Source organism: Gracilinanus agilis, chromosome 1 (genome assembly GCF_016433145.1).
Source record: "Gracilinanus agilis isolate LMUSP501 chromosome 1, AgileGrace, whole genome shotgun sequence".
NCBI classification, from domain to species: Eukaryota; Metazoa; Chordata; class Mammalia; order Didelphimorphia; family Didelphidae; genus Gracilinanus; species Gracilinanus agilis.
In genome coordinates this window covers 785840579-785855511 of record NC_058130.1, presented here as the reverse complement: position 1 = coordinate 785855511, position 14933 = coordinate 785840579, and the positions used below count along the sequence as shown (strand labels likewise).

General features: G+C 36.3%; 1 protein-coding gene across 1 annotated transcript in view; it reads right to left on the bottom strand.

Moving 5' to 3' along the window:
- Positions 1–6633: 6633 nt before the first annotated feature.
- LOC123230457 (zinc finger protein 14 homolog) overlaps positions 6634–14933 on the bottom strand; it is a 54128-nt gene continuing 45828 nt past the window's right edge. The window contains exons 6-7 of the mRNA XM_044656610.1: positions 10994–11120; positions 6634–8240 (exon numbers count right to left, since the gene is read on the bottom strand). Of these exons, the coding sequence (XP_044512545.1) occupies positions 6634–8240; positions 10994–11120 (1734 nt within the window). The remainder of the gene's footprint in view (positions 8241–10993; positions 11121–14933) is intronic.

The window sequence follows — 14933 nt, the reverse complement described above, 5'->3', positions numbered from 1 at the left end:
TCCCCAAAAGAAGGGCATACCCTTGTTTTCCAGTTTTTTGCCACCACAAAAATCACGGCTATAAATATTTTCGTAAAAGTCTGTTTTTCTATGATCTCTTTGGGGTACAGATCCAACAATAGTATGGCTGGATCAAAGGGCAGGCAATCTTTTATAGCCCTTTGAGCATAGTTCCAAATTGCCATCCAGAATGGTTGGATCAGTTCACAACTCTACCAAGCATGCATTAATGTCCCAATTTTGCCACATCCCCTCCAACATTAGCCAATCTGCTAGGTGTGAGGTGATACTTCAGAGTTGTTTTGATTTGCATTTCTCTAATTATTAGAGATTTAGAGCACTTTCTCAAGTGCTTATTGATAGTTTTGATTTATCTGAAAATTGCCTATTCATGTCCCTTGCCCATTTATCAATTGGGGAATGGCTTGATTTTTATACAATTGATTTAACTCCTTGTATATTTGAGTAATTAGATCCCCGTCAGAGTTTTTTGTTATATTTTTTTCCCAATTTGTTTCCCTTCTGATTTTGGTTGCATTGTTTTTGTTTGTAGAAAAACTTTTTAATTTAGTATAATCAACCATCCCATTCACATTCAGAGTTATAATTATCAGCTGTGTATTCTGCAACATTTTGGTATCCTCTCTTAGTTCTACCCCTTCTTCTTAGGCTATTTCCTTTTAAACCAGTGATTTGTTTTAAACCAGTAACCCTTGTCCCCTCCCTTGATTTACTATCATTTCTACCCCCTCCCTTGTTATTCCCCTCTTTTTATTTTTAAGGCCTAATGAATTCCCTCCCCCTTCTCCTCCCCTCCCTTTTTTGACCTCCCCACTCCTCTGCTCCCCTTGGTTTATCCCTTCTGACTTTCTCAGTAGGGTTAGATAGAGTTCTATATCTCAATGGATATAGCTACTCTTCCCTCTCAGGATTAATTCCACTGAGAGTAAGGTTTAAATATTACCTCTTAATGCTCTCTTCCTCTCCTTATAATAGTATTCATCCCCTCCCCTTCCCATGCCCTCTTTATATGTAACAGAATATCCTATTTTTCTTATTCATTCAAGTTTCTCTTGGTGTTCTCTACTATTCATCCCCCTCTTTCCCATCCACCCCCTTATCCTCTTAGACCATTTAGTACTCCAACCTCTCCCTGTGAATAATTCTTCTAATTACTATAATAGTGGATAGTATAATAGTGAATAGAGTTCACTACAGAGAATTACACATAACTTTTCTCCATATAGGAATACAAATAATTAGATCTTATTTAAGCCCTTAAAGAGGCAAATTTAAAAAATAAGAGTTTTCTTTCTTTCCCCTCTGTTTCTTATTTACCTTTTCATGTTTCTCTTGGTTTTTGTGGTTGGATATTGAACTTTCCATTTAGTCCTGGTCTTTTCTGTGCAAATACTTGGAAATCTCCTATCTTGTTGAATGCCCATACTTTCCCCTGGAAGTATATAGTCAATTTTGATGGGTAGGTGATCCTTGGTTGTAGACCCAGTTCTCTTGCCTTTCTGAATATCATATTCCAAGCCTTGAGGTCTTGTAGTGTGGAGGCTGTCAGATCCTGTGTGATCCCAATTGGTGCTCCTTGATATCTGAATTATCTCTTCCTGGCTTCTTGTAAAATTTTTTATTTTACTTGGAAGCTCTTGAATTTGGCTATTATATTCCTGGGGGTTGTCTTTACAGAATCTAGTGTAGAGGGTGATCTATGGATCCTTTCAATGTCTATACTGCCTTCCTGTTGTAGAACTTCAGGGCAGTTTTGCTGAATAATTTCCTTTAGTATGGAGTCCAAATTTCTATTAATTTCTGATTTTTCAGGAAGACCAATGATTCTCAAATTATCTCTTCTAGACCTGTTTTCTTGATCTGTCAATTTCTCAGTGAGATATTTTATGTTTCCTATTTTATCAGTATTTTGACTTTGCTTTATTTGTTCTTATTATCTTGAGAGATCATTGACTTCCATTTGCCCAATTCTTGTCTTTAGAGACTGGTTTTCTGCTATATTATTTTGATTTTCCTTTTCGACTTGGTCTATCCTGTTTTCCAGCTGTTTGATTTTGGTCTCCAATTTGCTTATCAATTCTTTTGGTTTGGAGGCATCTTTTTCGAATTGCCCAATTCTAGACTTTAGATACTGGTTTTCAGCTATAATCTTTTGGTTTTCCTTTTGAATCTGGTCTGTTTGGTTCTTTAAGGCTTCCAGCTGGTAATTTCTGATATTCAATTTGGTTATCAATTCATTTGATTTCTGAGCTTCACTTTCTAATTGCAAAATTCTGCCTTTTAAACTGTTATTTTCTTGCTAGTTCTCTACCATCTTTCTCATCATCTCAGATTTGAACTCTTCAATAGCTTGTGACCAGTTTTCATTTTGGGGGGAAGGTTTGGATATGGTTACTTGTTTGTTATCCTCTATTTTCTCTGTTGTCTGGATTTTTTTGTGTATAATAGTTGTCGAGAGTCGATTTCTTCTTGATTCTTCTCTTCTGGGGTTCTTGTCTCTGGCTTGCCATTGTGAGTCATGTGCCCTCTCAGCTTCATCCTCATACCCAGGGTCTGTCTGTGCTCTTTAGGCTCCTGAGGTCTCAGGTCTAGTTGTTCTCGGGGTCAAGCCTCCTAGTGGTCCCCTTGATTGTTCCTCTGCCCAAAGCTCCTTTAACAGTCTCAGGGAGCTGCTTCCACAGTCATGCACCCCTCTGCACTGGGTCCCCACCCAAGGTCCACGCCTGCGCTCAGAATCCGAGTCTGCAGCTGCGACCGAGCCTGAGCTCAGGGTCTGTGTTCAAAATCTGTGTGTTCTTTAGCCTCTTGGGTTCTTAAGTCTTACTGCTCTCAGGAACAGGCCCTGGTGACCCCAGGTGGCTGCCAAGGACTTAATGGGTGCCCCAAATTTGCTCTAACTCTTGTGCGCTGGCTTTAGCCCTATAGGTGGTAGTGGGGGGGAGGGGGTTGCTCAGCTCACGTTTTAGTAGAGCTATTTCACCCCCTTATAGCATGGAAATGCCCCAGTCCCACGTACCTTCAATGCTGTGTCCTGTTGTGGGGTCCCTTCATTCATCTGGATTTGTTTTTATGTCTTCTTGAGGAGTTCTGTATGTTTTGGTTAGGAGAGGTTAAGCAGCTGCTTTTTACTCTGCCTCCATCTTAACCCAGAAGCCCCTAAACTGCCTTTCTTCTGTTAATAGTTTCCTATTCATCCTATATACAACTTATTGGCACTTATTTATTTTCTTCTTTCCTCCATCAGTAAATTGTTAGCCCAAGTTTTGAATAGTTGCCAAAAAGTGAGTAAGTCACAATGTGGTCTTGACTTCAGCAAAAGAACTAAACTCCTTAAAATAGATAATTTCAATCCTAGAGAAATTATCTCAATATTAAAACATTTTACCCAATGATTACATCATTTTAAACATATATTTTACATTACCAGGTGTAGATATGGAATCTAGAAGCCCCCGAACTTGTAGCCTAGAAAGATTTAATGAACCCCAGCTTATTTAGCTTAAAAGTGAAAGCCCCAGGTTTGACCTTGTCATATGAGAGTTCCTCTTGAGGGAAAGTCCAATTTCATTAGTCTCAGACTAACAATAGACCTAAAAGGAGTTTAAGTGGGGATGGCTAATCCCATCAGATGTTAAGTATCTCTTTTGTCCCAAATGATTTCTCCCCTTAGGCCAAAGTCCTTTACCTAGGAGGCCCAGTCCTTGGTTAAGTCTTCCCTCTTTGTGTCCATTGTAAGGCATCAACCCTTTCACTGTTATTCTTGTCTGAGACCCCTTATTTTCCTTTGTTACTCACTGTAAAGTCAATCAACTATCCCTCTCATGCTTACTTCCCATGTTCCCCCAGAAAGGTATTTAAGGGTCCCAACTTTAATGGCTCCTTGGAGTTGTCAATCTAGTGCAGTTGGCTCTCCCAGGGGTCAGTGACCAGAGGAACTAGAGTTCAATCCTGAGACTCTGCATAGGTGTGTGGCACACAGCTTTGTGTAGAGGCCCAACTCTGTACTTGTACCCCTTTCCTTAATTAAAGAGTGGTTTTTCTGACTATTTAATAGTCATGGGGTTTTTTTTTCAGTTAGCACAGGCATAAGAGAAAAAGCAGAAGTTCTAACTCACTGTTGTCTCTCCTTAAGTTAGGTTTTAAAATGAAACTTGGGAATTATGGTATATTTAAAATATATTATTATTTTGAAAGTTTGAGGTCAATAGGATTAAAAGAAAAGAGATATGAGCACATTTCAACCCACGGGTTTGAAATAAACTCACCAGCTTGGAGTTTGGTTCAGACCCTAGGAGCAAAATTCCCCCAACTGAGTACCCTGAAAGAAAACTCTTCTTGGAGAAAAAACCCTTGAGGGATAGGATTTGCCCTGGATCCAACCAAAGTTGCCAAATGTGGAATTTCTAACCACGGGAATGCAAATTAAAGTCTCCAAGCCATAAAGAATTAGTTTTGTCACAAGAAGGCCAGTCTCACAATAAAGCTGGACTTCTTGTCAAACACCCACGCTTTGAGAAAGGACCCCAAAGAATATCACAATTTTTGAAATAATCCAAGACATTGATAAAAATAGAGAGATGGGAATTTGCTGAAGTAATCAGGAAATACTTCTCATTGGTAGAAGAAGTAACTTGGTGATGACCTGAAAGTCAATTGATGGACAAGGAGGAGCATGGGAGCCTGATCCCTGCTTTCTAAGCCTGATAGTGTCAAGGATGATGTGTACTGAGATGACCAGGGTAAGGGGGAGGTGCCAAGCCCTCAAACAGGGCAAAAGGCTGATGATGTATACTAGAGTGTATACAAAGGTGAAAGGGTGTCACCAGGCTTCTGAGGCAAAAGCCTCTGTGCTAATGAGGACCCTGTCCCAAATTCCAGACCATGATTGCTGAGTGTGCATGATATAGAAATTTGGAGGGTAAGGCCCAAAACTGAGGCCTATGCTAACAAGGATTAACTATATTAAAGCACTTGTTACTTTAAAACTTATACTAAAATAATGACAATATGCCTACTAAAATCACTTATGCTAACATAGTTTGGCTATCTTAGAATTACAATTATGATAATCTAAAGACTACTGCTAACAATAAAATTTAATCCTCACAGAAGGGGGAAGGGGATTTTTCACTCCCACAAGCCAGGTCAGAGAAGCTGAGGAGATGAAAGCTTCCATGGTGATCATCATGAGGATTAAGGCTAAGAATAGCCTTTACAGGTCTACCCTTGTTTATTTAAAGATATACAAAAGTGGAACAGTTGCTTTTCTAAGCCTTCATAGGGACTAAAGATAATGCCAAGTATTTTAAAAGGAAATGGCCTCAGAAAGAGTCATTTAAGCTGCCCTATGGAAAAATTAAATTGTCGAGGAGAGAGATGGTGCAAGACACAGAAAGAACCAAGAAACTTCCCTGAGAGACAATGTAACTGTCATAAGAAAGTCTAACCATTGTGAGTAAACTGAGTTTACATCAGTCTATGAAGATATCTTACATTGCCAGGGACCTTCAAACCCATTTTGTATGACAAAGTCTCAGGTGGGATCCTGGAACTGTACAACAGATTCCATGGAGAATGGAAAACTCCCACTCAAATTCCCCTGCGTGACTCTTTTTCTACTAATAATCCTTATTATCAGAATTATTGTGATCAATATCTCTGCTCAGCTCCAGTGAAATACAGAAGATTAGTGAGGGCTATTATTAGAGCCCTTACAGGCCTCCTCCAAACTCCTAATCCCACCTTCTGTCCTTTACTCTTTTTGTCATAATAGTCAATCTAATACGTATGGGGTGGTCCCTCAGACTTATAAATAATAGTGATCACCCTTGTCCTGAGGAAAAGACATACAACTTAGAGGCACATTCATTAGGTTTTTCTGCATTATGAATCCTCTGATATGAAGTAAGAGATGATTTTTGGATGAAAGTCTTCCCACAGGGAATCCATATAGTATTGGGCTGTTCAGAAGACATTTTCTCATACTGGTCTTAGGAAAATTCTATGAATCTCTCCTTTTTGTGACTCAAACAGCAGGTGTTAGTGTTCTTATTAAAATGTAATTGTAGCATAAGTCAAGCATGAGAAAACAAGTGAATGTCTTTTGCAGCATCTTGCTTGACTAAGAATAATCCCAAGAATAGATACCAGTAACCTCCCCTGGTGACTTAATCAGCTCTTGTAACTTCCTTTATTTTACTGTTTTGAGACCATATATATTTGCTGACCTGAATGCTTAGATAACATTTTTATAAATACTTTAATTTTATAGTTGCTGATGCCCATTTCTATATTGCTAAGATTATGTTTTTCAAAATTCTATAGATTATATGTTTGATTTGTTGACAATCATAAACCTGTAATTTTAGCAAAAGTTTGGTATATTAGAAGACAACTCACAAGATTCTGGGTCTTTTGGTCTTGACCAGAAGTCTGGCTTTATTGTGAGATTGGCCCTCTTTCAATAAACCAATTTCTTTTGGCTTGCAGACTTGTTTCACATATTTGCCTTCCTAGAGTTAGAAATTATGCAACAGAACAGCCTCACTCATGAGGTTTCTCTCCAGCGAAGATATTCTGACATGATGCAACTATGGAAGTTTATGTGAAAGCCTATGCAAGTTGATGGCATTCATAAAGTTTCTCACCAATGTGGATGCTCTGATGCCTAGCAAGAGAGTGCCTCATTGTGAAAGCTTTTCCACAGTGTTTACATTCATAAGGTTTCTCTCCATTATGGATACTTTGATGTGCTGCAAGATGGTTCCTCTGTCTGAAGGTCTTTCCACAGTGTTTACATTCATAAGGTTTCTCTCCAGTGTGGATTCTCTGATGTTCTACAAGAGAGCCCCTGCGTGTGAAAGCCTTTCCACACTGTTTACATTCACAAGGTTTTTGTCCAGTATTGATTCTCTGATGTGTAGCAAGAGATCTCTTGTCTGTAAAAGTCTTCCCACAGTGTTTACATTCATAAGGTTTCTCTCCATTATGGATTCTTTGATGTGCTGCAAGATGGTTGCTCTGTCTGAAGGTCTTTCCACAGTGTTTACATTCATAAGGTTTCTCTCCAGTGTGGATTCTCTGATGTGCTGCAAGAGAACTCTTATCTGTAAAAGCCTTTCCACACTGTTTACATTCATAAGGTTTCTCTCCAGTGTGAATTCTCTGATGTACTGTAAGAGATAACTTCCATGTGAAAGCCTTTCCACAGTGTTTACATTCATGAGGTTTCTCTCCAGTATGGATGCTCTGATGTGCTGCAACAGATCTCTTGTCTGTAAAAGCCTTTCCACACTGTTTACATTCATAAGGTTTCTCTCCAGTGTGAATTCTCTGATGTCCTGCAAGAGAGAACTTCCATGTGAAAGCCTTTCCGCAGTGTTTACATTCATAAGGTTTTTGTCCAGTATGGATGCTCTGATGTGCTACAAGAGATCTCTTGTCTTTAAAACCCTTTCCACACTGTTTACATTCATAAGGTTTCTCTCCAGTGTGAATTCTCTGATGTGCTGCAAGAGAAAACTTTCTTGTGAAAGCCTTTCCACAGTGTTTACATTCATAAGGTTTCTCTCCAGTGTGGATTCTCTGATGTGCTGCAAGAGATTCCCTCCATGTGAAAGTATTTCCACAATGTTTACATTCAAAAGGTTTCTCTCCACTGTGAATTCTCTGATGTGCAGTAAGATGGCCCCTCTGTTTGAAAGTCTTTCCACATTGTATACATTCATAAAGTTTCTCTCCATCATGGATCCTCTGATGTGCAGCAAGCTCAGAGTTCTGCTTTAAAAGTTGCAATCCATATTCTTCATTCACAGAAATATTGGCATATTTACTTTTTGGATGTCTAATGAAGTCTGAACTCCAGCCAAAAACCATTCCTCCTACATTACTTTTATACACAGGCATTTCAGAATATTTCTCAGGAGACTGAAGAATTCCTACATTTTCAGGAAAGTATTTGCTATATTCACTATCCTGAAAACAGTCATTTTCAGAGGTCAATTTCATACACTGCTTTAGGACTGAATATTGGCTGAATTTCACTGCAGTTTCATCAAATTCATAGTCACTCTTTGGACTTTTATTCACCTTGATATTAGAGTCACAGGTTTCTCTTAAAATGAAGCCATAGGGATCATCATTCATGAGTCCTTGGAGGCAAGATCCTTCAAGAAAAAGCCTCAGCTTTGTAGACATCTCCTTCACTTCAAAATTAGTCTCTGCTTTTGAAGAAAATAAATTATGATATAAACACAGAAGGAAGGACACACACACAGAGAAATATAAGTTCTTTCTTTGATGGCAGAAAGTAAACTGATTTTTATTATATTTCTCCACGCAAAAAGGAGTTTTCAAATTTAAACAAGCAGAATCAGTCTTTTGATACACTACTTGGTCATATCTGTAAGAGGGATGATTTTAGAAAGACTTTCACATATAATAACAATGAAAGCTGACAAAAGGCTGTGACACAGGTAGGCCCAATATTCTCATTATCCTTCACAACTCATGTCATGAGTAAAGAATGGAGGTATGACATGACCAACTTCCTTGCAACTAGACTACAACTCAAACCCTGTGCATGAGTATGCTTTGTCTGCAGTATTGCAAAGTCTTTCTCCATTGTCCTTTCTATCTTTCCTAAAAAGACACTCATCCTTTATTCTTAAGATTTTTTGTATCCCAGGTTAACTTCTAGATATTCTGTTCTCATCATTTTAGATGCAATATCACATGGTCATTCTTGGTAAATTTTGTATGCTAAGCAGAAAAACAACTTCACTTTTAAAAATTCTCATGCAGTAATTTTCAGTGTGGAATATAAGTTTTCTTTTCTCTATAGACACAAAGATATTATGCCATTTAGTGTAAACTTACTAAGTATTCACATTATTTATGATCTACAATATATTATGTCTCATGACCTACACTAAGTCCCTCATCCCTCTCTCAGAAAATGAACAGTTTGATTCAACATTGGTCTGCCAGTCCCCAAGTCTAGCACTCCCTTCACTACAACAGCCTTTATACATGCTTTGACCTCACTCACCTGAAGAGCAGTTCTTTGGGCCTTTTTGCTCTTGCAACCATGGTGCTTTTCTATGCTGAAAACAGGAGATAAAATGTTCTCTAGGAACTTGAAGCCCTAGGCATGAGAAAGAAGGAAGGGATCAGGAGAGAAAAATAATATAGTCCTCTTAATGGAAAAGGGGCATGAATATGAGGCCTACAGAATGGTTTCTGTTGTATTCATTGTTAGAACATATGCAGGAGGACAGAAATCATAGAATCTATTTGTTATTAATCAGAAAATTCCATCTTTATTTACCTCTATAGTAGGATAGACACATTCTACAGTCTCCATTATTTGGAAATTAAAGGTAGCTGGTAGTGAAGGGGAAAGAGATCAGAAAGTGGAGTCAGAAAAGCAAATTTAATCTAGCCTCAGAGAGATAGTAACTGGGTACCTTTTAGAAAGTTATTTAAACCCCGTTTCCTCAGTTGCCTCAACTGTGAATTGAGGGCATGTATAGTTGGAAATTCTTGAACTTTTTGTGCCTTAACATTTAGGAATTGGTAAAGAAAATTCCTTAGCAACATAAGGAGAATGAGTCATTTGTGCTGTACAGTGTTGTAATCAGGAGTTTAGATTAAAGGAAAGGAGAAAAGAAATTCCGTGTATTTTATCTAGTTATTGTATATTTGTATATTTTAAATTTGTATATATATATGTATATATATATTCTGATTTGTTACTCTAGCACAAGTGGGTTACAGACCACCCAAAAATGGACATTGTTTTGCAGTGTAGATTTAATCTAATTACCACAGGTCCTCACTCCTAGTTAAGAAACAAAGCAGTCTGCTGCCAGCAAGGCAGCTCACATATGGAATCCCCCCCAGGTGGAAATTTGAGGGTCTGCTAATTGGGTTAGTTTTTTCTCAGGTGGGTGGGGGGCGCTATGTGGGAACAACATCCTCAGGTGGAACTTCAGGGCCCTGCCACTAAGATTAGAAATGGCTGTGTTATATTTATTTTAAGGAGAAAAGAGAAAAAAAATTAAACTGACCTCCATAATATTGGAATTGTTTCTTACTGGCTTAATGGAGTACTTTCTAATTAGTATGGAAGTTCTTAAATTAGGCCCTAATATTTGTAGGAGTTGTCATTTGGGGATTTATTATAGGAGGCAATCTGTGGATTCTTTCCATTTCGCTTTTAATCTATGATTCAAGAATATCAAGGCAGTTTTTGTTAAAAATTTCATATAATATGACATGTAGGATATTTTGGGGGGAGTTGTCTAAAAAACCTTAGAATGTCTTTCCTGCATGTATTTTCCAGGTTAGGTGTTCTTTTTAGTCAGATATTAAATATTTTCTACTATTTTTAAATTCTTTTGATTTTGTTTTATTGGTTCTTAATGTCTCATGAAGTCATTTGCTTCTATTTGCCCAATTTAATTTTAAAAGAAGGATTTTCTTCCATGACCTTTTGATCCTCCTTTTCCATTTGGTCCATTTTACTTTTCCTGGAACTCTTTTCTAAATTGGATTTTTAAACCTTTTTTTCCAGTTAGTCAACAGTACTTTTTATGAAACTCTTCTTTATTGCATTTGTGCTTCTTTTGCCACTTGGCCAATTTTGCTTTTTCAGCTATTATTTTCTTTTTAGAATACTTTCATTTGTTTTCCCCATTTGTCTTCAACTTCACTTGTTACATTTTTGAATTTTTTTTAACTCTACAAGCAACTGAGACCAATTATCATTATTAATTGATGTTTTGCATGAGGAAGATGTTTTGCATTATATGCCAATCCCCAGCTCAGTGTGTGCCTTGCTCTTCTTTGCCTCCTCAGATATTTTCTATGGTTAGATTTTTCTTTTGCTACAAAATACTGTACATATGACTTGGAATAAAGACCTTCCTTTAATGGCAGATTCAGGGGTACTACAGGAAATGATCCTTACCCACAGAGAGTAAATTCTGCACATTCTCCATCATGACCTCCAGGTACAGCTCCTTCTGGGAATGGTCCAATAGACACCACTCTTCCTGGGTGAAGTCCACAGCCACATCTTTGAATGTTATTGACCACTAAAACAGGAAAAGTCACAAAATTTAAAGCTGAACCTTGAGAATTAATCTAGTACCACCCTCATCCTCTGACTGGAGGACACTGTAGCACACAAGGGATTTACCCAAACTCCTAACCTTGAATGGTGTCAAGAGACTGAAGACCAGTAATTCAGAACCCAATGGAATATTGACAAAAGCATTTTGTGTCTAATTTGAGAATCATGTTGTAAAGATTAAAACCTAGAGAACTGTTTTACTTTGAAATGCTTTTTCATGTGGAATCAGGGAGAAGGGAAGTGCTCTCTGAGTGAGATGTGAGATTCTGGTGGAGGAGAAATAAAGAAGGTGATCTAAAATTCCTCCTCATCATAAGAGTCAGAGTTGATATGGTAAGAACATGTTTTTGAAGAGTTTCTGAGAAGGTAGCATATACTTTCTATTTTAGGAAGGAAAAAATTACCAGTGATCAAAGAGGAGAACTCAAGAAAAGTAATTTTCTACTTAATTTACTAAAAGTCTGAAACACTCTTATCTACATGAAAGCATGAAGAGGTTTCCATATAGTTATATGGGATCATACTGATTCTAGCTAAGTGAAGAAGCTTGTGTTAAATTGAGAATTTGGGGAAACACTGAATGTGATTTGCTATAGCCAAAACATTCTTTTCTTTTTGATAAATTTGTTACTGGAAGACAGTCAGTCTTTTTATATTTAGTTGCATAGGAAGAAGAGTATGTATGATGAGTTAAAGAAGGGATATTCATCCTTTTAAAATATTTTGGCAATTGAATTATTCAAAGAAAGACAGTGAAAGTGTAATGTTTTGAATTCTCAAGAAGCAGAATTTCTTCATAATAAAAAATTAATTGACTGGTCATTTAATGCGGTGAGTTAACACTCTCCAAGATCTTTACTATCTGCTCCATAGAAAACACAGGATATACTTGGTATTGGATATTCTTCCACTTCACTCCTCCCTGACCCATTCCCTATTTTTCAGACAAGAAACTAATCAAATGGCTTGACAAAAATGCTATATTTCTCAATTTCTAAAAAGTGTGTGTTTCAAATTAGAATGTGTATATGTTGTTTTGAAATAACATTTTAATTCTTAATTGTGGTAAACTTAAAAAAAAAAGTCCAGCTTCTAAATATTAATTCTAAATAAAAAAGATCCTATATTTGCAGATTGTCCTTAGATTTGATAGGAATACAGATGTTGTATGTATTGCTGTTATTAGGCAATTTTCAATAGTCATGCCATGTAATGATCATAGATTTGGTAAATAGTAGCACATAATTATATTTGCCAAATGATTCTTTTAAAGGGTTCTGCTCCTAAATTTTTTGTAGAAATTATTTTAACTTATGTACTAATTGGATATAATTAGACCTAATTAATTTCATATGGATGTCAAAGATAAAAGATTGATGCTTTTTGTTGCTTTGAAATACAGGAACACAAGAACCATTGTTAGATCTCATTAGTAGTAAAAAATTCATACCTTTTATATTCAGCTACTCTGCTTACTTGATTAATAGAAATGGGCTATATAACCTTTTCAAAACTTTCTTCACTCCTCTCAGTTCTATATGCTTAAAATTATTTTCTAAAGAGTTTGGTCTTCTCCTTGCATCATTGATTTAAATCCCTTACTAAAACTGCACCTGTCTCAATTCTTTCCTATTCAGATACAACATTCCTTGTACATCATTCCAAATAGTCTATAGGATACCCAAAGTATTACTTTAATTGCTAACCAACAACCCAAAAGAATTAAGGCTTAAAAAAAGACTATATCATTTAAACACAGTATCTTAACACACTGCTTTATCCAGTGTATATCAGACATTACTTTAGCAATTCAGTCTCTTTTTATATCAGACTCACATATATTTTTCTCTACTACTAACATTATCAGATCCATGTTTAAAATAATATAAAAGGAAATAGTATCATAATGTAAGTATGTTCAACTGCCTAGAAAATGTCCAATAAAATTTAAAGTGACTTTGTAATACTTTGAAATATAATTAGCAGAAAATTTTCCTAAATTCCTACATTACATCAAAACAGAAATTTGAACATAGCACTGACCCAAGAAAGATGCTCAGAAATCTAAAATTTAACCAAAGTATCATCACACATAGGGATGGTTTTTGATAAAGAATGTAATTATTGGTGAACTTATTAAAAATCACAATCTTAAGAAACTGTTGAGGATGCAAAATCAAAATTCCACAGAGGAAAATTCAATCTTCAATCATAAAACCTTTTGTATTACCTAGGAAGGCTTAAATTGATAAAATTGCCAGGCCTCAGAGTGAAAGTGGTCTTACAATCAAGCATTTTAAAGAAGTACTTAAGGAGTTTCAAAGACTGTATTAAGCATAATTATTATGTAATAATAATTTAATTTTCAATTAAAGTATAACAAGGAAACCATGAGAAATTTTTAAAGCAATTATATGAAATAATTGATCCTCATGCCAAGATGAGTTCTAACTAAAAGGAAATGAAACAACACTTATAGAATGAAATATATTCTCTGTCTGTGAATCCTGAAAAACTTTCTGCTCTAAACACCTGATTGGTAAGATTTGCCATTTGAAGAAGAGCTTTTGGGACAGCCTCTAACATTATTTTGAGTCTTGAGTTCAGTTATCTGATAGATCCTTGATTATGAAGTTGGTATTCTACTATTCCAGAGAAAAGCCAAAAGTTACTCAGAAGGAATATGATCTGGAACAGTTACAGGTGGAGATCTTTGTCTGGCAGAACTCAAAGGGGTGATTCTCAGCACACATGGGAGTAGAATCCCTTTTTGATTCAGTATCTGCACTTTGCCATTTCCGGTTGAAAAGGAATGTTTCCCACCTAATTACTTCTGAGTCTGGATGTAAATTAGAAAATAGGAGCATAATTTAAATTTTAAGATGTAACTATTATCAGTCATATGTGGTCTATACATATGCCAAACAACCAAGTGAATTGGTAATGAAACTGTTTATGCTAATCAAATAGAAGATTACAATGAAATCATACATAAAGTGGATTCCCTGGAATATCTCATTCTTTCTAAATATAATTAGTGTGGAATAATTGTGTAATATCTTCTCCATTTGAATGTGGTTAATAAGGAAATATGATCTACTGCAGGCAATTTGATGAATAAACACTGTTGTCTATGTACAATGGGGAATGCCTGAAGTATTTTTTCACTGAATCCACATTTTGTTTTAACTAGAATATAATTAGCCTCTTGTAAGTGAATTCATTCCTGAAATCACTGAACCTGTGGCGTGGAGAAATCTATAAGCCAAAAAGGAATTTTGCTTATGTTTTTATCTATAGGGTTAGAAAACCAATTGCATTTCATCCTCCTCAAGACCTGAAATGAAAAATTCTGAGAAAACAACAGGTTAGATAATCCCATTAAGTTCAAAGGAAATGATTCTAATAGGACCTGGAAAGAGCTAAGGTTTCTGAATATTTTAGGAGTAAAAATGAATAAATCCTCCTAGTATTTGAAAAAGATCAAGGATTTAATAATAATAAAAAAGAGAAGGAAAAGGATTCAGTAAAGTGAGCAAAGAGAGCCAGAGACTCACACCTGCAGCACTTTACCAAAAGCACAAGCTCCCTAAAAAGAGCCCCACATTGTGGGTCTCAGCCAAATTTATCTTCCAGGCCTCTGTATGTCAAATTAGGATGTAACCTAAAAGGATACTGGGAATGTAGCTCAGGTGTGGCAAATTTTCCACCTGCACAATATGAAGTGCACTCTAAGTTCCTAAAAGTTTAATAACACTTGAAAAGCTGTACTAAT